The sequence below is a fragment of the Narcine bancroftii genome, chromosome 3 (assembly GCF_036971445.1).
Source record: "Narcine bancroftii isolate sNarBan1 chromosome 3, sNarBan1.hap1, whole genome shotgun sequence".
NCBI lineage: Eukaryota > Metazoa > Chordata > Chondrichthyes > Torpediniformes > Narcinidae > Narcine > Narcine bancroftii.
Window position 1 is genome coordinate 236,994,750 of NC_091471.1, and position 24,636 is coordinate 237,019,385.

Below are 24,636 nucleotides of genomic sequence, written 5' to 3' on the forward strand. Positions count from 1 at the left end.
CCATAATGACATTGAAGCTGATGGCATTATGATCACTGGACCCGAAGTGCTCGCCAACACTAACCTCCGTCATTTGACCCATCCCATTTGCCAACAGTAGATCTAACACTGCTCCTTCTCTGGTCGGCACCTCTACATATTGTTGTAAAAAACTATCTTGCACACATTTCACAAACTCTAACCCATCCATTCCTTTCACAGAATGTGTTTCCCAATCTATATGTGGAAAATTAAAATCTCCCATAATTACAACCCTGTGCTTATCACAAATATCTACTATCTCCCTACAGATTTGCTCCTCTAGGTCTCGGTCCCCTCCGGGTGGTCTATAATACACCCCTACAAGTGTAACCTCTCCTTTCCTACTCCTCAGTTCCACCCAAATAGCCTCCGTGGATGTGCCCTCTAATCTATCCTTCCTAGGCACCGCTGTAATATTTTCCCTGACAAGCAATGCAACCCCACCTCCTCTTGCCCCTCCGACTCTATCACACCTAAAACAACGAAACCCGGGGATATTCAGTTGCCAATCACATCCCTCCTGCAACCATATCTCACTAATCGCTACCACATCATACTTCCAAGTATCAATCCACACCTTCAGCTCATCCACCTTTTTTACAATACTCCTGGCATTAAAATATATGAATTTCAGGGATTTCCCATTTTTTAATCCCTGTTTTCCCTCATCTTTAAGAACAACATTATTTACTTTTCCTGCCAATTGCCCTTCATCTTCTTCCAGAGCATTTCCCTTCTCTATCACCTGCCCATCCATATTCAAATACTTACTACAAACTTTCATTGTTTGCATTCTAACCTTCTCCTTACTGCTCTGTACTATTTTGTTCCCTCCCCCCCAGCCATTCTAGTTTAAAGGATCCTGAGTAGCCCTAGCAAATACCTCTGCCAGGATTCTGGTCCCCCTGGGATTTAAGTGTAACCCGTCCTTACTGTACAGGTCACATCTCCCCCAAAAAAGGTCCCAGTTATCCAGAAACTTAAAACCCTGCCCCTTACTCCACCCCTTCAGCCACGTGTTAATCCTCCACCTCATTCTATTTCTATTCACACTGTCACGTGGCACAGGGAGTAATCCAGAGATTACCCCCTTTGCGGTCCTTCTTTTTAACTCCCTACCTAACTGCCTGTACTCACTTTTTAGGACCTCTTCTCTAATTCTCCCTACATGTACCACGACCTCTGGCTCCTGTCCCTCCCACTTTAGGATATCTGGGACACGAGCAGCAACATCTCGGACCCTGGCACCAGGGAGGCAAACCACCATCCGGTTCTCCTTGCTGCGTCCGCAGAATCCCCTATCCGTCCTCTTAACTATGGAGTCTCCTACCACAATTGCCCTCCTCTTCCTTTCCCTCCCTTTCTGAGCTACAGGGGCCGACCTCGTGCCGGAGGCACAGCCACTGTCACTCCCCCCAACCTTGATGACCCCCTCAACAGTGCTCAAAGAGGCGTACTTATTGCTGAGGGTTACATTCACAGGGCTCGTCTCTGGCACCTTACGTTCTTTTGTCCCTCTCCTAACAGTTACCCACCTTTCATCCTCCCGTGGCCCTGGCGTGACCACCTGGCTGTAACTCCTGTCTATGACTACCTCTGTTTCCCTAACCAGCCTGAGGTCATCGAGCTGCAGCTCTAGTTCCCTAACACGGTCCCTGACAATCTGCAGCTCGACACACCTAGTGCAGATATGGACATCCGGGAGTCTGGAAGACTCCAGGACCTCCCACATCCGGCACTCCCGACAACACACAGCCTTAACACTCATCCCTTACCCCAATGAAGAAGTATGAAGACTATCTTAGCTTTCTCTCCGCCTGCTTTCGCCGAAGCCCGATGAGCCAAAGCCTGGAAATCCCACTCCTTCACTGGGCCACTCACTCGCTGGGCCGCTCGCTGTCCCTCTTATTTATTGGCCTTTTACCAATTAACCCCTTCACACTCTCCTGTACGCTGGCTCGACCAATGGCCGCCTCCGACGCCGACTCCTCCCCGCAGACCCTGGTAAGAGACTTTTTTTTAAAGTTTTCTTACCTGCCCCGGACTCTTCAGATCAAACAACTTTCTTCTGAATTCCTTATTTAGGCTTTAGTGAAACACTTCCAACAATATCCTCTACCTTTGGTCGCCTCCACAGATAGAAAAGATCAAACGTTCCATGAAATTTATCCATTTCAGTTATTGCTAAAAGCTATGTTTTCCCTGCCCACAGTCCCTAGTGCATCAACATTCTCTTTGTAATATGGCAACCAGAACAGTTCAAAATCCATGACACGTTTGGAGAAGCTTCTCAACTAATTGCCCTCAAACGGTTGCAGCAGGCAAACCTCAGCCACAGCACCACCAACTGTATTCCCCACTCCTTTTGCTTCTGTGCTCTATTTAGACCATCAATTAACAAATTTCCTATCAAAATATAAATATACATATATTTTGGTGGAAAACATTTGCCAATTGTACAACTTTGCAGCAACTTTATTCAAATCCTGCAATCTTGTTACAGCATTTGCAAATTTTAAACCTTTTTTTTTAAATTCCAAAAACCAAATGTTCAAGATACACTTTTCAGATTCTGCCTCTCAGAAAGGTGCCTTTTAGCTTTACCTCTACTCTCTGCTTTCTGACTTGCAGACAGCTAACCAAACTCCCTGCAAACAGTTCCCCAACTTCCCAGACTCTGACTTTAACTAGTTTATTCTAATATTTAAACAAGAACCTTTTTTTAAAAAAAACCTAATGGCATCTATTACATTTCCCTTGCAGAATAAATAGCTCCATGTTGAAATCCATTATCATTTAGTTTCTAGATACTTTTCTACTTTGAAGACACAATTATTTTGCTGACTGCTAAGCCTAACCTGACTATTGTGCAGTTCCCTAGATACTTTCCTAACCCATTAAATATTGGCTTAACCTCGGTGAGACAGCAAGGCCCTGGCGGTACACTTAACCTGTCCATCTCTTCAAAATCCCTTCCAGACTGCAAAATACTGAAGGAATCTACCATGGGTATCACCAGAAAGCAAAAGACTGGTGACTTATCCATCATTGACATCACTCTCAAGATTAACCAGAACATCTGTAATAGTGTTACCCTTCCCCCAGACTAAACAAGATGAGCAGAGGTTTGATATTTCAACACTGATGTAGGATCAAAAGAACTTTAGAACTTTACTTTAGAACCAAATGGGGGAAAAGTGAGGTGGGGGGGAGGAAGAGAATTAGGACTTGCCCTTACATTTCAATATCAAAAACAAAATTGTTGGATCCACTAAGAAAATGTTGCACAATAAGTTGATGTCCAATCTGTACTGGACCCTGGCATAATTAGGTAGTGGGTTACTATTATCTGATGCATGACTATGTGCAAACAAGGCGAGCAGGCCTGGGATAAACTGAAGATATTTAGTGGAGTGTACAAGGTGTTAGAGCCAAAAAATAGCATGCAACGGTTCCCCCCCCCCCCACCCATGACCCGTCATCACGACTGATTCACTTAATTTTAGTGGTCTCAGAATAACAAATACAGACTTCAGTTTGACTCAAATATTTGGCACTGGGAGATGAGTAAGCTACAGTCTGGTATTCAAGGAACTGAAATCCACTGGCTCAACATCAGGCACATACAGTGACAGGAAGGATAGTGAGTGTTTAATGCTGTGATTGCAGATTTGTGTAACAGGAGTTTTAAAACCCCAGCTAGACAACTTCTGCTGAACTATGAAAACAGATCAACACTGATGAGAGATTACACGATAATTACCGGGTCTTTAAACTGTTCACTGACTGAACGAATGACAGGCAACGTTTCTTCCAGCTTTGATGCTAGTTGATCTGCATTCATATCACCAAGCCCAAGCATGCTGCACATCTGAAATGTAGACGGCTGATTAATAAATACATTGCTGAAGTTGAATGTAGAACCAAAGATAACAGAGATCATCAACAATAGAAGTGAAAACTATTCAGAAATGTTTACAGAACTGGCAATGTTTTAACTATTTTAAATGAAATCACAACTTGCTATTTTAGTTATAGTTAAACTGCGAAGAAACTTAGCGATCTTGATTTTAAAGGTTCATTGGCAAGTGATGAACATTAAATTCACCTATTATTGAAAGCAAATGTTTCCAAATGCACAACAGGCAAATACAGTGCCAATTATTTGGGCATTAAGGTGGGAATACAAGGAATATTCATTCTAATGACTGTAGCAGCCAACCCAATTTCACAAGGAATTGTTACGCCTTCCTTTCCTGGCAGGAAGGCAATCGGCAAGCCCCTTTAAATCTAACGTCACCAACACCAGTAAAACTGTACAGGATCAAAGGAATGCAAAGTGTTCAAGTAGTAGAATTCCTAATCCTGCCACACGCTTAAATATAATTCATCTCTAGCTACTTACAGAAGCAAGATTTATGGGGTTGCATAAAATTAGATATTACATTGCAAGAACTAGAAGGGTTATGATGGTGTTGCAAAAACAGCTTTGAATACATTTTTTGGGGCCACTGAGTAGTGCCTTGGCAACAGAATAAAAATTGAATAAAGACAGAAAAATTAAAATTAATTTGTTAATTCCCTTTCTGAAAGGAGTGAATAGTTGGTGTAATATGGCTTTCTCTTGAGCCAAGCCCCATCATTTAGAAGCATTTCTCCTCACAGATATCGAGTGAGAGAACAGCACCAGGAGAAGGGATTTTGATGGCTTTCATTTGCATCCATTTCTTTGCCAAGGATATTCACCCCTGCCATAGCACTCAGTTATATTAATGGTGTGAACCCACTCCAGCCTGCACAGAAACAGGCCCCTTTGGTCCTTCTCGTTTGTGCTGAACCATTTTTTTGCCTTGTCTCACTGATCTGCACTCACCCCATAGCCCTTCCATGTACCTGTCCAAATTCTTCTTCAATGGTAAAATTGAGTCTGCATTCACCACCTCAGCTGGCAGCTCGTTCCATACTTCAACCACTCTCTGGGTGAAGATGTTCCCTTAAATTTTTCCCCTTCAGCCTTAACCCATGTCCTCTGGTTTGTATCTCACCTACCTTCAGTGGTGAAAGCCCATATACATTTACTCTGTCTATCCCCCTCAAAATTTTAAATATCTCCATCAAATCTCCCCTCATTCTTCTACTCTCCAGGGAATAAAGTCCTAACCTGTTTAATTTTTCCCTTTAACTCCGTTTCTGAAGTCCAGGCAACATCCTAGTAATCTTCTCTGTCCTCTTTCTATCTTATTGATATCTTATTGATATCTTTCCTGTAGTTAGGAAGGCCAATATGCCAAAAGCTCTCTTTACAACACTGTCCACCTGTGACGCTACTTTCAGGGGCTTGTGTACGTGTATTCCCTGATCCCTCTGTTCTACTACTCTCCTCAGTGCCCGACCATTTACCGTGTACATCCTTTCTTGGTTTGTCCTTCCTAAATGCAACATCTCACACTTGTCTGCATTAAATTCCATCTGCCATTTTTCCATCTCAACTTTAAATTTCATTCATTTCATCCAGGGACCTTCTGAGATATAGCCCAACCTCAGATAGCTCCTCCTAATGAAGCATCCAATTCAATGAAGGGTTTCAGCTCAAAACTTTAACCATCTATTCCATGGATGCTGCCTGACCCACCTGTGTCCTTCCAGCATCCAGTTGAAGCATCCAATCATCTTTTGACAACAGTTACTATACAATTTCAAACAAGTCAGTTTAGTATATACCTGAGAGATGAAAGGGCTGATCTGGTTTTTAATCTGCATTAGCCTCCCGAGACCTCTCTCAACAATAGTTGGGAAGTTCAAAAGTCGCAGTGTGTGTCCTGTTGGTGCTGTGTCAAACACCACTACTGAGAAATTCATGCCTTTTACCAATCTGTAAAATAGATGCAAAAAGTTGTTTCACAAAAACAGTGCCAAACCAAGAAAACACTTCTACAGTAAAAGTTGTTTCAGAGCACTGATTCAGTTGTAAATCACTGCACATGATTTTATACTAGAGAACCAATAAAAATCTGCCAAATCCATAATTCAACCTCAATGTATCCAGCAGAAAAAAGTGGATGGCAGGCAAGTACACACCACAGCAGTAAACGCCTGCTGGAGGAACTCAGCAGACGGAGCAGGAGTAGCATCAGTGGAAGAAAATGAATTACTGATGTTTCGGGTCAGAACCCTCATGAAGTCCCATGGCATCCTGAGCACCAGATTGTCTCTTGCTCCAGATTCCAGCATCTTTAGTCTCTTGTGTCTTAAGTGCACCAGCGTATTTACTATCCAGAGGGCTCCAGCATATAGCTTTAAATTCAGGAAACCAGCAACCACCGTTCCAGGATTTTCATGCACAGAGACAAGAGTTAAGCTTCAATAAAACCATGCAATTGGAAAATCAGGAGGTAAAATCTCCATTCAAGGATTATAGGACGTAAAACCTTTGGCACCACATGCAACAATGAAAAAGGAAACGTGGCCAAAAGTATTTACGTCAGTGTTAATACTCCACATGCAACTCCTTCCACCCCACTACCCCCTTGAGCATTAGCATATCCTATTCTCATTTCACCATCCCATTCCATCCTTTTTGGTTCACATTTCTCTTAACTTTCTTGGACTACATCCATATTATTCACCTCAACTACTGATGCAAATTGCACATTAAAATGGTCCAATAGTTTCATTCTAAGCTTATGCCACCAGACACATACATGTTCTTCCCAATCCTATCCCAGTCATGTCTTCCTACAGTTCTCCAAGTAGTTCAGGGGAGGTGTGGAGTCTACTATAGTATGATCACAAATCGATTTCAAATCATTGACCATTCTTTTGTTTAAAGAAGTGTTTTCTCGTGTTTTAACTTGATAGAAATCAAGAGGCAAAGTACAATCTCACAGTTAAGTCCATGCCTGGATGTAACAAATAGATTCTTCCTCTATTTGACATTGTTTCTGCACCAGTTCACAATGCAAGAAAGGAGTTTCTTTCGCCCAGTTAACTGGACCAATTATGGATGGACACCCGACCCACTGCCCCACTTTACCTCATAACTTCAGCATAGCTCATCGCTTCATCAATGCCTGGGAATGCACTCATCGCCTCCTGCATCATCTTCTTGCCCATGCTCAACATATTATCTTCTTCGAAAAATTCATCAGGCAGTTCAGCCACACCCAGGCTTGGATCAATTTCCTGCTCAACAAAAAGGAAACTAAAGCTAGATTGCTATCTGATCACTCACCCCTGTTATTAGCAATAGAACTGGAGGACATCCCACCAAGAACAGAGATTAAACTCCATGCTACTTAAAAGACAGGAATTTTGAGAATTTATTGAACGTCAAATTAAAATGTACTTTGAAATAAATACGGAATCAGGGAAAGACAAATTTATACTCTGGGATTCAATGAAAGCCTTCATTAGAGGGCAGATAATAAATTACGTAACTAAGATGAAAAAGGACTACAATCGGGAAATAGAACAGTTGGAAAGGGAGATGATAAGTACAGAAAAAGAACTAGCCACAAGGGACAATATAACAAAAAGAAGAGAATTGGCGGACAAAAAAAATAAAATACGAAACATTACAAACGTATCAGGTAGAGAAGAACATAATGAAAATAAATCAAAAGTATTATAAGCTAGGGAGAAAAAACACAAAATATTAGCCTGGCAACTTAAAACAGAACAAGCTAAAAGAATTGTATTGGCATCAAGGAAAAAGGACAAACAAATTACATATAATCCAATGGAGATTAATGAGAACTTTAAGGAATTTTATGAACAATTATACCAAACTGAGAACGAGGGGAAAGATGATAAAATAGAAGAGTTTTTAGCTAAAACTGAACTGCCGAAATTGTAAGAGGAGCAGCAAAACAAGCTGATAAAACCATTTGAAATAGAGGAAGTACAGGATATATTAAAAAAGCTGCCGAACAATAAAACGCCTGGAGAGGATGGATTCCCAATAGAATTCTATAAAACATTTAATGAGTTATTAATTCCTCATCTCCTGGAAGTAAAACACAAAACTTGCCAGATTCATGTCTTTGGCTTGGCTTCGCGGACGAAGATTTATGGAGGGGGTAAATGTCCACATCAGCTGCAGGCTCGTTTGTGGCTGACAAGTCCGATGCGGGACAGGCAGACACGGTTGCAGCGGTTGCAGGGGAAAATTGGTTGGTTGGGGTTGGGTTTTTCCTCCTTTGTCTTTTGTCAGTGAGGTGGACTCTGCGGTCTTCTTCAAAGGAGGTTGCTGCCCGCCGAACTGTGAGGCGCCAAGATGCACGGTTTGAGGCGATATCAGCCCACTGGCGGTGGTCAATGTGGCAGGCACCAAGAGATTTCTTTAGGCAGTCCTTGTACCTCTTCTTTGGTGCACCTCTGTCACAGTGGCCAGTGGAGAACTCGCCATATAACACGATCTTGGGAAGGCGATGGTCCTCCATTCTGGAGACGTGACCCATCCAGCGCAGCTGGATCTTCAGCAGCGTGGACTCGATGCTGTCGGCCTCTGCCATCTCGAGTACTTCGACGTTAGGGATGAAGGCGCTCCAATGAATGTTGAGGATGGAGCGGAGACAACGCTGGTGGAAGCGTTCTAGGAGCCGTAGGTGATGCCGGTAGAGGACCCATGATTCGGAGCCGAACAGGAGTGTGGGTATGACAACGGCTCTGTATACGCTTATCTTTGTGAGGTTTTTCACTTGGTTGTTTTTCCAGACTCTTTTGTGTAGTCTTCCAAAGGCGCTATTTGCCTTGGCAAGTCTGTTGTCTATCTTGTTGTCGATCCTTGCATCTGATGAAATGGTGCAGCCGAGATAGGTAAACTGGTTGACCGTTTTGAGTTTTGTGTGCCCGATGGAGATGTGGGGGGGGGGGCCTGGTAGTCATGGTGGGGAGCTGGCTGATGGAGGACCTCAGTTTTCTTCAGGCTGACTTCCAGGCCAAACATTTTGGCAGTTTCCGCAAAGCAGGACGTCAAGCGCTGAAGAGCTGGCTCTGAATGGGCAACTAAAGCGGCATCGTCTGCAAAGAGTAGTTCACGGACAAGTTTCTCTTGTGTCTTGGTGTGAGCTTGCAGGCACCTCAGATTGAAGAGGCTGCCATCCGTGCGGTACCGGATGTAAACAGCGTCTTCATTGTTGAGGTCTTTCATGGCTTGGTTCAGCATCATGCTGAAGAAGATCGAAAAGAGGGTTGGTGCGAGAACACAGCCTTGCTTTACGCCATTGTTAATGGAGAAGGGTTCAGAGAGCTCATCGCTGTATCTGACCCGACCTTGTTGGTTTTCGTGCAGTTGGATAACCATGTTGAGGAACTTTGGGGGGCATCCGATGCGCTCTAGTATTTGCCAAAGCCCTTTCCTGCTCACGGTGTCAAAGGCTTTGGTGAGGTCAACAAAGGTGATGTAGAGCCCTTTGTTTTGTTTTGTTCTCTGCACTTTTCATGTAAGACAGCAATAATTACAGTAATACCAAAGACGGGGAAGGATCCACTAACACCAGCATCATATAGACCAATATCTCTACTTAATTCAGATTATAAAATAATAGCAAAATTATTAGCAAACAGATTGGCCGACTGTGTACCAAAAATAGTAAAACAAGATCAAACTGGATTTATTAAGAAAAGACGAACAGCGGATAATGTCTGTAAATTTATTAATTTCATTCATGCAGTTTAAGGAAATAAGATGCCAAGAGTGGCTGTTGCTTTAGATGCAGAAAAAACCTTTGACAGGGTAGAATGGAATTATTTATTCAAAGTATTACAGAGGTTCAATCTACCAGAAAAATATATTAATTGGATTAAAGCATTATATAATGGACCATTGGCAAAGGTGACAGTAAATGGATATGTATCGAACCAATTTAAATTAAGTAGGTCAACTAGGCAGGGATGTCCACTATCTCCCTCACTGTTCGCTTTAGCAATAGAACCATTGGCAGAACTGATAAGAACAGAAAATAAAAGGGATAAAAATAAAGGAGAAGGAGTATAAAATCAGTTTATTTGCAGGTGACATCATAGTATACTTAACAGAACCAGAAATATCAATAAAAGAACTACATAAGAAATTGAAGGAATATGGAGAAATATCGGGGTATAAGATCAACGCAAATAAAAGTGAAGTAATGCCAATGAGTAATGCGGCTTATACAGAATTTTTAAAAGAATCACCATTTAAATGTCAAACACAAGCAATCTGATGCCTAGGTATTAGATTAGATAATAATTTAAGCCACCTGTACAAATTAAATTATCAGCCATTAATAAAGAAATTGCAGGAAGACTTAGAACATTGGAAAGAATTACCGCTAACGTTGATAGGGAGGGTAAATTGCATTAAAATGAATGTCTTCCCAAGGATACAATACTTATTTCAATCGTTACCAATTCCCTTAACAAAGAAATTCTTTAATGAATTAAAGAGAATAATAAGGAAATTTTTATGTAGGGGGAGGGGGGAATCCGAGAATAACATTAGATAAATTAACAGAGAGGTACACCCAAGGTGGTTTGCAGTTACCAAACTTTAAAAATTATTATAGAGCCGCACAATTAAGGTATTTATCAGATTTTTATGAGTCAAGGGAAAAACCAGATTGGACTAAGATAAAGCTAGATAAAATAGGGGAGACGGTACCGGAACATATACTTTATAAGTGGGATGAAAAGCTGGTGCAATATAGAAGTTCACCAGTACTGCACCATTTACTCAATATATGGAAGAAGGTTCACTTAGAAAGGAAAAAAACAAATTACCAACTACCAAAATTATTATTGATGCAAAATCAGCTAATCCCTTTTACAATAGATAACCTTTCCTTTAGAGAATGGGAGAGAAAAGGAATTAAAAGAATAGAAAATTGTTTTTTGGGAAATAATTTATTAACATTTAAACAAATGAATAACAAATATGGAATAACTCATGGTACAATGTTTGCATACCATCAACTGAAACCCTACTTAAAGGATAAATTGGGAAGCAGACTGAGGTTACCAGAAGGAAGCAGCTTTGAATATGTGATTACAGAAACAATGATAATAAAAAGATTTATAACGAACATGTACATCAAGCTGCAAGAGAAGGAAAATGATGAAATCCAAACAAAAGTGGGAAAAAGATTTAAACAAAGATTTAAAAAAACATGGGAAAAGTTATGCTCTGGAACTATTAAGAATATAATAAACACAAGATTACGCATGATACAGTATAATTGGTCACACAGGTTATATATCACACCCCAAAAGTTTAAAAAAATGGGATCCAATATTATCAGACAGATGTTTTCGCTGTAAGAAGGAAATGGGAACAACAGTACAACAAAAATGGGAACAAAATAACATACCAAAAAATCCAGAGATCTTTCTTCTAAGTAATATAAGAAGAAAAGAATTAGGCCTCAAACTGGATGAAGCGCAAAAAAGATTTATTATGATAGCCTTAGCTATAGCAAAAAAATGTATAATGTCAACTTGGAAATCAGAAGGAAGCCTGAGAATACAGCAATGAATGAATGTATTCATTATAAATGTATAATGAATGCATTCCATTGGAAAAAAATAACATATAATTTAAAAAATAAAGTCACATTATTTGAACAAATTTGGGAACCGTACATGGAACATAACAGAGGGCTTGCCTCCACCCCCTAAAATGATAAGAGGACAAAATGACTTGATCCAGAATGTAAAAGTAGATGACACAATTTTCCTGTTTATTTTCATTGTGTGATGACATTGTTTAATGGGTTTATTGTATTGTATATGTTGAACGTTTAATGGGTTTGGAGGGGGGTGGGTAGGGGGGAAGAAAGGGGAGAAAATGCCACTGTGTATATTTAAGATAGAAATGTTTGTATGTATTTTGATTGATATGGTTCACAGTGTGAAAAAAATTTTTTTAATTAAAAAAACAAACAGGAAACGAGCAAAGCTTCAAGCCTTCAATCTTGGAAACCAAACGTACATGATAAGAATTGCCACAACTCATCATATTGTGAAGGGAAAACTGGCTGAATGCCAGGAATTCCTCAGAGATTATTGAATGAAGATCTACCGGGACCAATGCCTGAAGAGGGCACACAAAATCAGTGAACCGGTGCGGACTCGAAAGGCCAACATGGGCTGTTTCCGCTCCGTAAATGGTTATATGGTTAACTGAATTAATCCATCCCAGATGAAGTAAGGTATAGTAATTAGTCTCAGCACCAGAGACTGCATAGGATAACACTGATATTCTCAGTGAGAGTGAGAATGACTGGATATTATCCCTGTCATTCTTTTTCCTTTTAGCATGAAAATGCCAAATGCCAAAAGACATAGGTTTAAGTTCAGAGGGCACGTTTAAGATTACTAGGAACAATCCCTTGTTGAATGCAAGAATATTTGATCCAATAGCTCTCATACCATAATTACCATCACTGCTTATTTCAAAGCCATAACAATTTCCTCGCAATCCTAAACATAAAAACTTTAATTCTCCATTTATCACCTTATGAAAGCGTACCTAGTACAAAGTAACCCAAATGTCCCTTACACATTTGGCATCATTCATTACTAAGTAAATTAAGGAATATTATCCTCTAATACTTACATTTTACTTACCATAGCAAAAAGGTTGACATAGCCTTTCACTTTTGTTGGTACTTTCGAAAATTTTTGATCAAATGCATCAGAAATGTTATGGGCTGGGTCTGTGGAAATAATTAGCACAGTCTCTCGAACTTCTGACAACTGCACAGCCAAGCTGCAACTGTTTGGAAGAAAAAGAGAGTTGCATTTATACAGCTGCATTTACACAGGGAAGTACTTTTCATCTAATAACTTTGTCATCTGAAGACACTGTTACAATGGAGAAGGGGATACAGCAAGCTCCTACCAACTGCAATAGGACAATGACCACACGTCCCAGAAATGGGAATAGTGCTCAAAAATGTCATTTTAGCAGGAATGACTTCTCTGCTCTTCAGGAGGGTGCAACAAAACCTTGAATGTCCAAATTAAAAAGTTGAGATAACAAAATCAGCACTCAACAATCTTTGAACCATAATATTAACCCAGATATGGAGTTATCAATTAAATCTTAGCTGGTAGACACAACTAGGAAACAAAGGTGGTATTGCAGCAGGATTTAAGGGTGATGATTACTTCCATTCACACCCAGCCTGTGCAACTCCAGCCAATGAACTGGACCACTGCAATTGACACAAGCACAAGACATAATCTTCAACAGTGCAAGCTCATTTTTCTTAACCCTATACCTGTGATGGCTTGAATAGAACACAGCACAGTACAGGCCCTTCGGCCCTCAATGTTGTGCCGTCTTATATATACCTTCTTAAACAAAAAAGTACTAAGCCCTCCCTACCCTCTATTTTTCTTCCATCCATGTGCCTAACCAAGAGACACTTGAATGCCCCCAATGTTTCAGCCTCCACCACCATCTGCAGCAAAGTATTCCAGGCACCCACAACTCTGTGTAAAAAAAACTTCCCTCCCTTCACTTTGTACTTGTGTCCTCTGGTGTTTGCTGATCCTGCCCTGTGAAGCAAATGTTGGCTGTCCACCCTGCCCATAGCCCTTTTTCCATTGGCACATTGTCCCAAGAATTAACTAGGACAAGGTCCAGTGGAAAAAAAAAACAGTCAACACGCCAGTGTCAAATTGTGTCAATCACATTAGGGATTAACAACCTCTACCCTACTCATAAGCCCCTTTTCCACTGGCATCCCAGTTAATTGACTTGCAGTGTCTTGAGATAGGAAGCCTTTGTGCCGTTTCCACTGGGCCACTTTTAACTGGGACACTAATTGCTTTTCCATTGGACACACTCATCCCCAGGGATCAGAGTGTTCCACCAACTGGAAACAGGCGACTTTCTGCTGTCCTTGTCCTTTTCCCACTGGTTTTATTAGCAAATGCCGAGGATATGAGTAGGGGTCAAGGCGGTTAATCCCCAGCATAAAATGACATCCAGTGATCAGACAGTGTTCCTTTTCCACTGGACCCTGTTCCAGTAAATTCCCAGTTAATTCCTGGGACAGAGTGCTAGTGGAAAAGGGGCTCTATCCTCTGCATCAGCTGATGCTGGCATGCCTAATAAACCAGTGGAAAAGGGACAGCAGAAAGTCACCAGTTTCCAGTTGAATGTAAAAAAAATTCCGATCTCTGGAAAATGGAAAAGCAGTCACTGTCCATGTTAAAACTTCCTATCCTGGGACATTGCACAGCCAATTAACTGGGATGCCAGGATAAAAAGGGCTTTTGCCTCACATTCTTGTAGACTCCTCTCATCCCAAAGAGAGGAATCCCAGCTCTACTAACCTTGCCTCATAAGACTTGTTTCCCAATCCAGGCAACATCCTGGTGTATCTCCTCATAGCTTCCACATCCTTCCATAATGAGGTGTCCAGACTGAGAATTGTAGAGTTACAACATGACCTCTATGGTTTCATGACCAATATGATGAAAAGACCTGAATTCAATCCCCCTTTAATGAATCCCAGCATCCATCGGTCTTCTTAATTATCCTATCAACCTGTGCAGCGACCAAGTAATTGCAACACATTTCTTAGCTATTTTAATAAATGAAAATTGGAACTTAGTTATTAATTGCTTATTTCAATAAAATTGCCCAAAAGATAAAGCTCCAGGTCACCCATGAAGGCCACCCGTTATCCTTGCTAATATTTCAGTACTATTGTGTGTGGCCAGAAAGGTAGCATGTAAAAACATTCCTATTTCTGGCCCACACCTGAAACACTTCCCCGATATTTCAGAGTTTGATTTATGCAACTTCTGTGGTGTGAGATATAATTGATGTGGAAAATTATATTGTACTAATTCGTATCTTGCATTTATAATTGACGTCATGCTATCCAAACACACCAATCAGACCCACATCTTTCACTTTTAATCCAATTCCCATCTCTCTCAATCTCTGTAAACCTGGTTTCGCACTTTCATTCTGGAGAGCATAGAACATCTTAAGTTATCTGATCTGGCCTGGGGACTTATTAATCTAATAGGCTGTTACAATGGCTTCAGCAACTATCATACCTCAGTGAACAAGCAACACCAGTGCAGTTGTTCAGACCAATCACCATAACACTAGCAAATACAAATATTTTTGACATTAGGTCAACTTTTAGTAAATAGAAATCAAAAGGAATTTGAAATTCAAATTGAAATTTTTCAACAACACCCATCAACACTACAGACAAAATGGATAGAACACTTGTGGGGAGAGAGATAAATGGACATAATGTCAGGTCACTGCTAGACTAACTCAAAACAGTTTCTCTCTCCATGGATGCTGCCCAACATTATAATTAATTCCTTCACTGGGTTTTTATTACAGATAGCTATTGTTTTATTTCCTCAAATAAACCCATTCCAGGCCAACTTCTTTGAATCAGACATGCCTTAAAAATCTGTTGGATATATTTTATCAGAACTTCCAAGAGCACAAATAGGTGTAGAGCTAGGTAGGCTACCTGACATTCATGAAGATCATGGCTGAACATCAACCACAAGTCCAGTTCTACACTATCCACATAATCTTTACTATCCAGAAATACCAGTCTCTATTTCAAATCAACAAAGACTGAGCCTCCAAAGTGAACGTCAAAGATTCACCACCATCTTCTCATGTTGATTACCTGCCCTTAATTCTGACGTTGTGGCTTCTAGATGCCAGACTCAGGAGAAACGTTTATCGTGATTTCACTCTTTTGAACAACCTCGTAAGAATTTTGTGAGTTTCAATTCTCAATCCATCTAAACGCTTGAGAATACAGGTCTGACTTTCTTCCATGGAAATAGATGACTTGTGGCAAATTCTATGCTAAACAACTTTGCAGCCCAGTCAATATGCCATGATGCTGAAAGTGGCACAACTTCAATGTAGCAAATAGACATATGCAGATGCATAAAAAACAACTTGCTGGAGGAATTCAGAGTGGAATAGCATCTGAGACATCCTGCAGGTTCAGCTGACCCATGAACTCCTCCACAGGTGGATTCCAGTGATCTTTATGTCAATATAGCATACAACAGATGCAGCGAAATGAAAGGATGAATGACAATTTGTATTGAAAATTCAATCTGGCCACAATTTAACCCAACAGCAGCTTGTGTTGGTTCCACACTTTAATCCATTAAAGAGTCTATCTGACAAAATGCCATGCAGGATAGGAGGATGTGGACAAACACCCAGCAGCACAAGGACAGCTTCTTCCCCTCCTCCACCGCCGCCTGATTTTCTGAATGGACGATGAACCCCAGACACTGGCTCACGTTCTCCTCTTTTCTTGCACTATTTATTTATTATTAAAATTTAATTTTAGAGCAATGTTTGCAGTGTGGTGCATTTCGTGACATGTTCATCACAATAAATTTGGATGCTGAGCCCGACGGGTAAGAGGGTTTCCTTTCCTCCCCTTCTTGCCCCTTTCCCTCCCCTCTTTCCCCCTCCACTTTCCCCTTCCTTCCCGGTGATTTTGCCCACACAACGGTCCGTCCGGCCCGACCCCGGGGCTCCACGCCGGTGTAACCCTGTCCCCTCCTCGTCCCCGGTTTCCCGGAGTCCCAGCCCCCCCGACGGCGCCGCCAAATTCCCCACGTCCAGTCCCCAGTCCGCCACACCCGGCGTAAGGTCCCCGCCCCCAAGCCCCCTCGGGGCCCCCGTCCTGACCCGCGGGCCCACCTGCACGTGGTCTTGCCCACGCCGCCTTTGCCTCCCACGAAAATCCACTTGAGCGATTTCTGCTCCATGATGTTGACCAGCGTCGGCTCCAGCGGCTCCACGTCGACCGCGTCCTCGAACTCCTCGTCGGCCGCCGCCATATCCCGGGCGTCGCCCAACCCGTCCCCACCGGGTCTCGGCCCCTCAACCCGGCCGAACAGCGCAACGACGCGGATCCCCTCCCGGCGCCAACCGCCCGCTCTCCTCTCGCGGCCGCCGATTGGTGCAGCCCCGCTGAGTCAAACCCCCTCCCATTGGTCCAACCATTAGCCCTCCAACTCCGATTGGGATAACTGTTCTCAAGTGTTTAAAATTAGAAAATATCGCATGATGAGTTGTGTTTGTCCAGCGAACTAACATTTAAACATCACTGACTGGGATAATGTAAGGTTCATCCAGAGGTTGTGTGAGTTTAAGGTGTGTTCGCCAGGCGATGGACATCTCCCAGCAGGCAGTGCGGCGGACCTTCCCAAGATGGCGGAGCGGAGACGGAGCCGCGAAGGTTCTGGAAGCGGCGAGGCGGGGGCCACGGCAGAGAACAAGGGGGTGAACGCGTTCGCCAACGACGGCAGCTTCATGGCGCTCTTCAAGAAGATGGAGGAGGAGAAGCAGCGGCGGGAGGCGGGCGCCGAGGGGCAGCGGCACGGAGGGAGGAGTGTGGCGGCGGCCCGCGGCGCCCAGGCCCAGGCCCCGGGCGAGGTCCCCAGCACCAAGGCCGCGGCCTACCCTGTAAGGACGGGGGGTTCGCCTGGGTCCCTCCCGCGGGGTGAGGAGGGGTGGTGGGGGGAAGGCGGTCCCCAGCCTGGGGCTCCGCCAGCAGGTCAGTGTCCTTTGTCGAGCAAAGGGAAAGGGGCCCGAACAACATCTCGGGCTCCGGGCCTCCTGTGTGGGAGTAAATGTGGTCAGGGGGTGGAGCACGGTCTCACGGGTAGGGGGTGGAACATGGTCCCACGGGCGAGGGGTCAGGGGCTCAGGCCCACGGGCGAGGGGGGGGGGAAGAAGAGCGGCCCCACGGATAGGGGGTATGGGGAAGGAAGGCGGCCCCATGGGCAGGGGGTAGGGGAAGGAGGGCAGGAGGTGATGGGTGCATAAGGGAGGAGGGAGGACACAGCAGCAAACGGAGAGGGGAATAGCTCTGTGAATGGAGAGGAATGGGGGTGTGGTGCTGGAGGAAAGGAGACCAGGGGAGGGAGAGTGGGCGAGCTGAAACCGGACAAGTCGATGTTAAAGCCGTCCAGTTGGAGAGTGGCGCAGACTGAAAATTACGTTACGTTTGTTAAAAAATTGTTTGTTTTTTAGCCTTGGATGCTTTACCAAGATCTGTCAGTACGATTTTGAAAATATCAATTGGCTTGGCCTCTTTGGGAAATAAACTGAAGATTTTGATGTGCTTCTAAATTTCTCTTTTAAGAAGCCTAGACCTAATTATATTGTGCCTCATTACTCTGACATTAATCCCTCTGGTGGCAAAATCCACTGACCATCCTGTTGCACATCATTTTAAAGAACTTGATCAAATCATGCATCAATCTTTTAAATTCCAAGCTAATGAGCACCTTTCTGCACAACAAAGTGGCATTCTGTTGAATCTTCAGTGTTGCCCTTCAATTGCCATGACATTTTGCCATCCGTTTCATGCCTGAAACTCGCTCTCCTGGCAGGGTTGTTCCAAACTCCATTCAAATGAATTCTCGTTCTCTTGATTCTAAATTCTAATGCCATTGAAGGTCTTCATTCCCTTGGATAACTTGTGTGTACCTTACTTTATATTCACTTGCTCAGTCATTTGTATATAATTGATCCAACATCAACAATTTATGTTTTGTGTTCTGCACCTGCAAGTACCAACAATGGCACTGTCAGCTTGCTGGTTAGAAATGTAACCATATTCAACATCTGTAAATTCTCTTTACAGGTTTCCTATTCAAGAAAAGGAGATAGAACCTAGAGTTATCCGATTGCAGACTAATCCTTGAAGTTAAAGCCTTGAAATGTGCCAATGCTCCATTATAAGCTTTTTTTAATTGGGTAGTCATACAGAAATTGTTCCAAACTGTAACAAATTAAAGCAAAAGAACAGCAAATACATTGACAAGGCTTCATGAAGAGAATCTTGCACACCCCAGCCTCAAGTTGGTGGTTATTTGATGATTAAAGCCCCTTAAACTTACAAACATAAAGCTTGGAATGAGAATTTTAGTAAAAGGAAGTAGGTGCCAAGCATTGTTTGTTTAAATGGCTAGTACTACAAACTTGTTTAACGTTTACAAAAAATATTCAAATTGCAGCAAGAAGTATTTCTTTAGTTGCAAAGAAATGTTACAAAATATTGATGGAATTGCAAATATTCATGTTACATGTCTGGCTAATTTGCCATTGAACAATTTAGAGTTGTTGGTGGTCTTTAAAATGGTAACACCTACACTGTCACTTTTGCCTTATAGGGGAGTGTAAAGGATGGCCTACCTCCGCTCGCAGTAGCTTGTACACTGTATGTTAGAGGTGCATTGAGACGTTGTCGTGGGAGATGCATTCTGTTGTGGAATGAGGTCTAATTTCAGGAGCCCTGTTTTATTACATAATGGGCAACATTGACATTGCAGCTCCAAGCGCTCGTGTAATGGTTGCAGTCTTCTGTCCCTTACACCAGGTGGGGAAGCGGCGAGGTGGGGCAAAGCTAGCCCTCAAGACGGGAATGGTAGCCAAGAAACACAAGGCTGACGAAGAGGTAAGAATCTGAAGCTTTTTGACAATGAATCATCATGCTTTCCCCCAATCTTTCTACTAATGTGAAATTGTGTTTTACATCATAGTGCAGGAGACCATTCTACATTGTGCCTGTACCAATGTTTGGATTGAGTTAACAAACTTGGCCCACTTCCCTGCTCTTTTCCGGTTACCTGGAGCATAGTTTTGTTAAATATGACCAGTTTTCTTTTAAAATTTAGACCAAACAATCCAGATTGCAGTAACTGTTTATTTTTAGGCTTCACATCACCCCTGACCCTGTTCAGTGGGAAATTCAAAGGAAAAGTGAAAATGTTTTCATCAGTGAGTAGCTGGAGGTGCGCACACTGTCTGTAAAGCTGATGGAGACAAACTTGAAATGTCCCTAAATAGGCAGGGCTTGGGCAGTGAGATTAAACTGGACAATTCTTTCATTTTGCAAGGACAAAGTGGTCTGAACAGCATCATTTTGCCATAAATTCCTGTGATTCTTTGACAATGACTTTAAATCTTTGCAGATTATTATACCCTTCTGCCATAGAAATCATTTCTCGTTATCAAAACCTTCATAATTGTGTCTACCTCTGTCAATTCTCATATCCTGAGTAAAAAAAAGTTTCTTGGCATTAACTTCCTAAAAACACATGACTAAAATTGAACTTTAGTTCATGGATCAGTAAAAACCATGAGTACAGTTTTTTGCTCTACCAATAAGCAGTTATCCTGCCTGGTCTGTTGGAAAAGAATCTCATGGTTGTATATAATGTTTATCTATTCTGACAATAAATCTGAATTGTAAACTTTTTGAACTTTGAAAACCATAATAATTTTAAAACACTGAATTCTAAAATTAGTGAGCTGGTACAACCTTGATATGTTTGCTGTTCTGTTCCTGGGTTTCAAAATCATTCCTGGTCCAGGGCAAGGACTTCTTTGATGTTCCCTTCTGTCAAATATCTGGATCCTCCCAAAGTAGATACAGGAATAACTTCCTGAAAGACTATTGGGTGAAACTGTTATCACAAGTCATTGCCTTGAGAAAAGGAGCAAGGTTTATTAATTAACCTGCGACAGAACTTGAATCTAGATATCGTCTCGAAGGCTCAGTGGGGTTTCCTGCACAGGCCTCAGTGCTGTTTGACATGTCCAGCTTCTGTTGAACACCCATGTTGAATCTGTCTGTTCTTTTCCCTTCTCTTCCTAGGCTGAGGCACGTGGAGGAGATGCGTGGGCCAAATACATGGCAGAGGTGAAGAAATACAAAGCACATCAGTGCAGTGACGATGACAAAACCCGGCCTCTTGTTAAATAGCCTCAATTGCAACCCCCTGCAGACAGGAACTGTATTATATTTTACACCGTTAAGTCCTCGACCCGTTGCCCTGACTACAGAGTATGAGAATTTTTGATGGCCTGAAATGTGTATTTATTTGAATTTGTGGTTTGAAAACAGCACCTGCAGAAACATCACAAGCATTGTTTAATTTTAGCATCAAAATCTTCCCCACCTTCAGTGATTATTAGTGTACAGTTTCCATATTGTTCCTATCCTACATTTTGTTTTCACCCTAGAACATAGTTTTCAGATACTTTTAATCTTTATTTTTTATAATATGCACGATATAGCTCCAATTGTCAGTAAACATGAAACTCCATATTTGTTCTTCTGTGCCTCCAGTTATTAGCTACTGAACTATGGCCAATTGTATATATTGTATACACAGCAGCCTTCACTATGGCAAATGAATTTGTCAGGTTGGCTGAAGTAAATGGGACTGGCTCATTTGGTCTTGGCTGGTCCTTCTGTCATTTCCATGAAGCATACAGGAGTAAGAAGCAGTAGGGCTTCTTTCTTGTTTGTTGATGATATCACTACAAGTACTGGAAGCTTGAGACCACATCAGGTCATGACTGGGCTTCACACCAAGTTTCATCAGGGCACAGGACGAAGCTGAGGATGTGACTGCCTCTGTGTCCTGCGACTGGGTTTTCCAGTGAAAGTCTTTGGCCCATGAATGGATGTAGTAGTACTAATGGCCAACCAAGCAGTGTAAACACAGAAATTGCAATGTTGTTAGCAAAAGTTTCTTAAGTTCACAAAACTACCTCAGATGTATTTAGTGGAACATTTTCCCATAGCTGTTGATTAGAATCTCCCTGGGATTTTACCCAGGTGGTAGTCATCTTTCAGCAGTTCCTGTAGAAGATTTGGCCTTGTTTGATGCTTGCATTTCTTCCCCATAAATAACTACTATGCCTGTTAGATAGTGGTGTTCAATGTCTCTGACCCTGGAGTTTTCTGTGAAGACGATAGAGTCAAAATAAAGTCAAATAATGAAATAGCATGGACTTACGGGTCACGTTCTGGACAAGGTGAACCAGGCTGCCACTGACAGAAATGCAGATCAGGAGGGGGGGGGAAAAAAACTACAAAGGTACTTGTACCTGTGTCCTGCATAGTTAATTCAGAGCCAGGGAGGGCTATGTCCTAACCACAGGCAAAAGTTTTAAATTTGAGTATGAAAGATCATGGGTGATACTGAAGTTTTTTTTTTGCAGGCTGCTTTAATAATGGGAAAATAGAAATAATTGTTAGAATTTAACACTCATTCATTTTGGTTGATGTATCTATCCCCTTCTCTGAATTCTGTTCCTTGCTCTTCAATCTTCTCTCAGATTTTCATGATTTCTTCATGCTTGGATTGTGAAATATGAACAACAATGGTGTAGCTGTCTGATGACATCTCTGTGTCCTTTAAGACGTGGGTTGCACCAGATTGCAGTTTTATCAGGCTGACTGCTCCAAAATGATAAATCATTTAAATGCTGTCATTCTGCCCTGGTATTGGAGAACATCTTCAGTCCCATAAATACTGTTTATGCAACTGATATTTTCTGCTTTTTGCAGTTTGATATAGGCCTGGGTTGGCAGAGTAAATGTCTGCCCTTCCAGTGCAGAGTCACTTGGATTCTTTGCCACTACTAGTTGTTTGTCATGTGTTGAGATACAAGGGGAAAACTAGTGTGCTATCTTGATAAGTCAATTCATTCTGGGAAATAGCAGCTTTTGCAAACTATAGCACTGAATCTGGGGTCAGAGAATACAGTTAAGTGCGGGGGGCCTTGTGAGAATAAGAGCATCTTTTACTGATTTTCCTTCAATGTTTTGGTAACAGAAGGAACTATGCTTGAATCGGGAAGCACATTTTCAATCTCATCTTCCACCCACAAGGTGGGGTATTGGGTTATGATATGTTGACCATTTTACAGAGACAGCAGTAGTGAGTCCACAAATCTGCATTTCTCCAGCATTGTTTTTACTTCACTTACTGTGACCACAGACTTGTGTTGTACTTCCCAACACTGCAGTTGCTTGTGGCTTTGGGAGAGCTGTTCACGTAGTACACAGGGTGACTTTTTGATACAGTATTCCACCATCTATGTTAAATGTGACAGTTGAGCTCCTGTTCATTCTTAGCCATCACCTCCTTCATGGGAGAATTCCTCCATATTGTTGACATGGTTTAACAGATCTGGTTCATTCTCCTACCCTCTGTTTTACTCAAATCTCAACGAGCTTCCCTTTGTACTTGTCCAGAAATCAATCCACATTCCTGATGTGCCACAACTTTTCTCCAGCATTCCAAAAGGTTCATTCCCTTCAGGATCCCCACAGCAATGAAAAAAAAATACATGTCTCACAATCCCAGATGAAATGGATAGAGGCATGTGTTCAGGCGAGGACATTCTGTTCCTTTCAAGATCCAGCTCCTCCATAAGCCAAGTCCACATTGGGTGACTGACTGATTTGTGGAGTCAAATCAAGGCTCCTACCTTGGTTTTTAAGCTTCTGCACTATTTGCATGCTACAGCCATCCACTTTTCTTGGAAGTCTATCTCCCAATAAAACCATGGACCATTAAATCAGCCTGTAGATCTTTATTTTCAAAAAATAGACAATTTTCTTGATTTATGTAACCAGCAGCAAGTGTAAACTAAAACATAATTTGTACTTAAACCAGAGTATGGGGCAGTTCTGGATTGCAACGTTTATCACGAAGATATGCCTCACCCGGTCTAGATTTCAACACAACTGAAGCAACATTGTTTGAGGTCTACAAACTAAAAATGGGGGCAGAATTTTGGTGGTGTGCCAAAGCCTAATTGACCATCAGTTGCACAATCCATAACTCAGTTCAGATAGGCAATCTTTAAACCCAAATGTGAAGCCAGGAAATGAGGGTGTAGTTATGGTTGTAGCGGTGATGCAAGTTTCACTTCAGCATGGCTCAAGGAACAGATAACACATCCTTGATGTGGAAATTCCTCTGCACGCATTAAATGCAGTGACAACCTGCAGCAGCAGTTCTCTCAAATAGGGATTCGAGAAGCACATCAGTTTTTCAATGCTGTCTATTTCTTAGCTCTTACTTCAAATTGAAGATTCAAGTTTACAAACATAGTGAAATAGTTTCCAGCCTTGGAAACTTTCACTAAGATTAACAGAAATTTTTCAAAAAGTGCAGTTAATACTGTTTCGTTTATACATGCCAAGTTGTGTCCTCAGCTATTTTTCTCTACTAGTACAGGTGAGCAGCCTCTGTATTGACGTTAAGCATCTAAAGCCCAGGCTCAGCGTGAACAGCGATACAAATTTCTAAGACCTGAGTTCCCCAAACCTGCCGTTATTTTCATTTGTTTGCTGTCTTCTGTCCACTAAAGAAATGTTAGCATTTCATCTTTTTCATGCCAGGGCTGTAGGCTTTGATCATGCAAACTTGGTTCTATCGCTTCTTAGGGAATAGTGTGAAACTTTGACAGTGAAAGCTCTATGCTCATGTCAAGTTTGCATGTAGCAGACCAAGTCTCCCTCATGAACAGGTAAGAGTATTTTGGATCCTGTCACATAACAATTCAGAGCCACTTTCAAATTCCCATTTACCCTCCACACTTTTCATGCCTCTGTAAATACATTGGTAACGGATATCCAGTTCAGTCATGCCTGTGCCAGGCTGTAACTGCAAATTACATGGACAATATCAAACACATTACAGTTAAAGTTTGCATCCACATTGACTTCTCACAGAACGTGCAAGGTTACAGCAAATCCATTCACTGCACTCCTATTAATGTTTTCTTCT

The 24,636-nt window shown here is 42.0% G+C and overlaps 2 protein-coding genes across 2 annotated transcripts in view; one reads left to right on the top strand and one right to left on the bottom strand.

Annotated features, from left to right (window-relative positions):
- Positions 1-16,986, bottom strand: part of get3 (guided entry of tail-anchored proteins factor 3, ATPase) — a 32,183-nt gene extending 15,197 nt beyond the window's left edge. Inside the window, exons 1-5 of the mRNA XM_069927163.1 lie at positions 16,730-16,986; positions 12,628-12,775; positions 7,055-7,203; positions 5,743-5,893; positions 3,785-3,892 (exon numbers count right to left, since the gene is read on the bottom strand). Coding sequence (XP_069783264.1) covers positions 3,785-3,892; positions 5,743-5,893; positions 7,055-7,203; positions 12,628-12,775; positions 16,730-16,869 — 696 coding nt within the window. The 5' untranslated portion in view covers positions 16,870-16,986. The remainder of the gene's footprint in view (positions 1-3,784; positions 3,893-5,742; positions 5,894-7,054; positions 7,204-12,627; positions 12,776-16,729) is intronic.
- Positions 16,987-17,200: 214 nt separating this feature from the next.
- On the top strand, positions 17,201-23,419 carry trir (telomerase RNA component interacting RNase). The gene is made up of 3 exons (XM_069927164.1): positions 17,201-17,497; positions 19,419-19,496; positions 20,700-23,419. Exons 1-3 carry the CDS (start codon positions 17,243-17,245, stop codon positions 20,805-20,807), a joined length of 441 nt encoding a protein of 146 aa, XP_069783265.1. The 5' UTR covers positions 17,201-17,242; the 3' UTR covers positions 20,808-23,419.
- Positions 23,420-24,636: the final 1,217 nt, after the last annotated feature.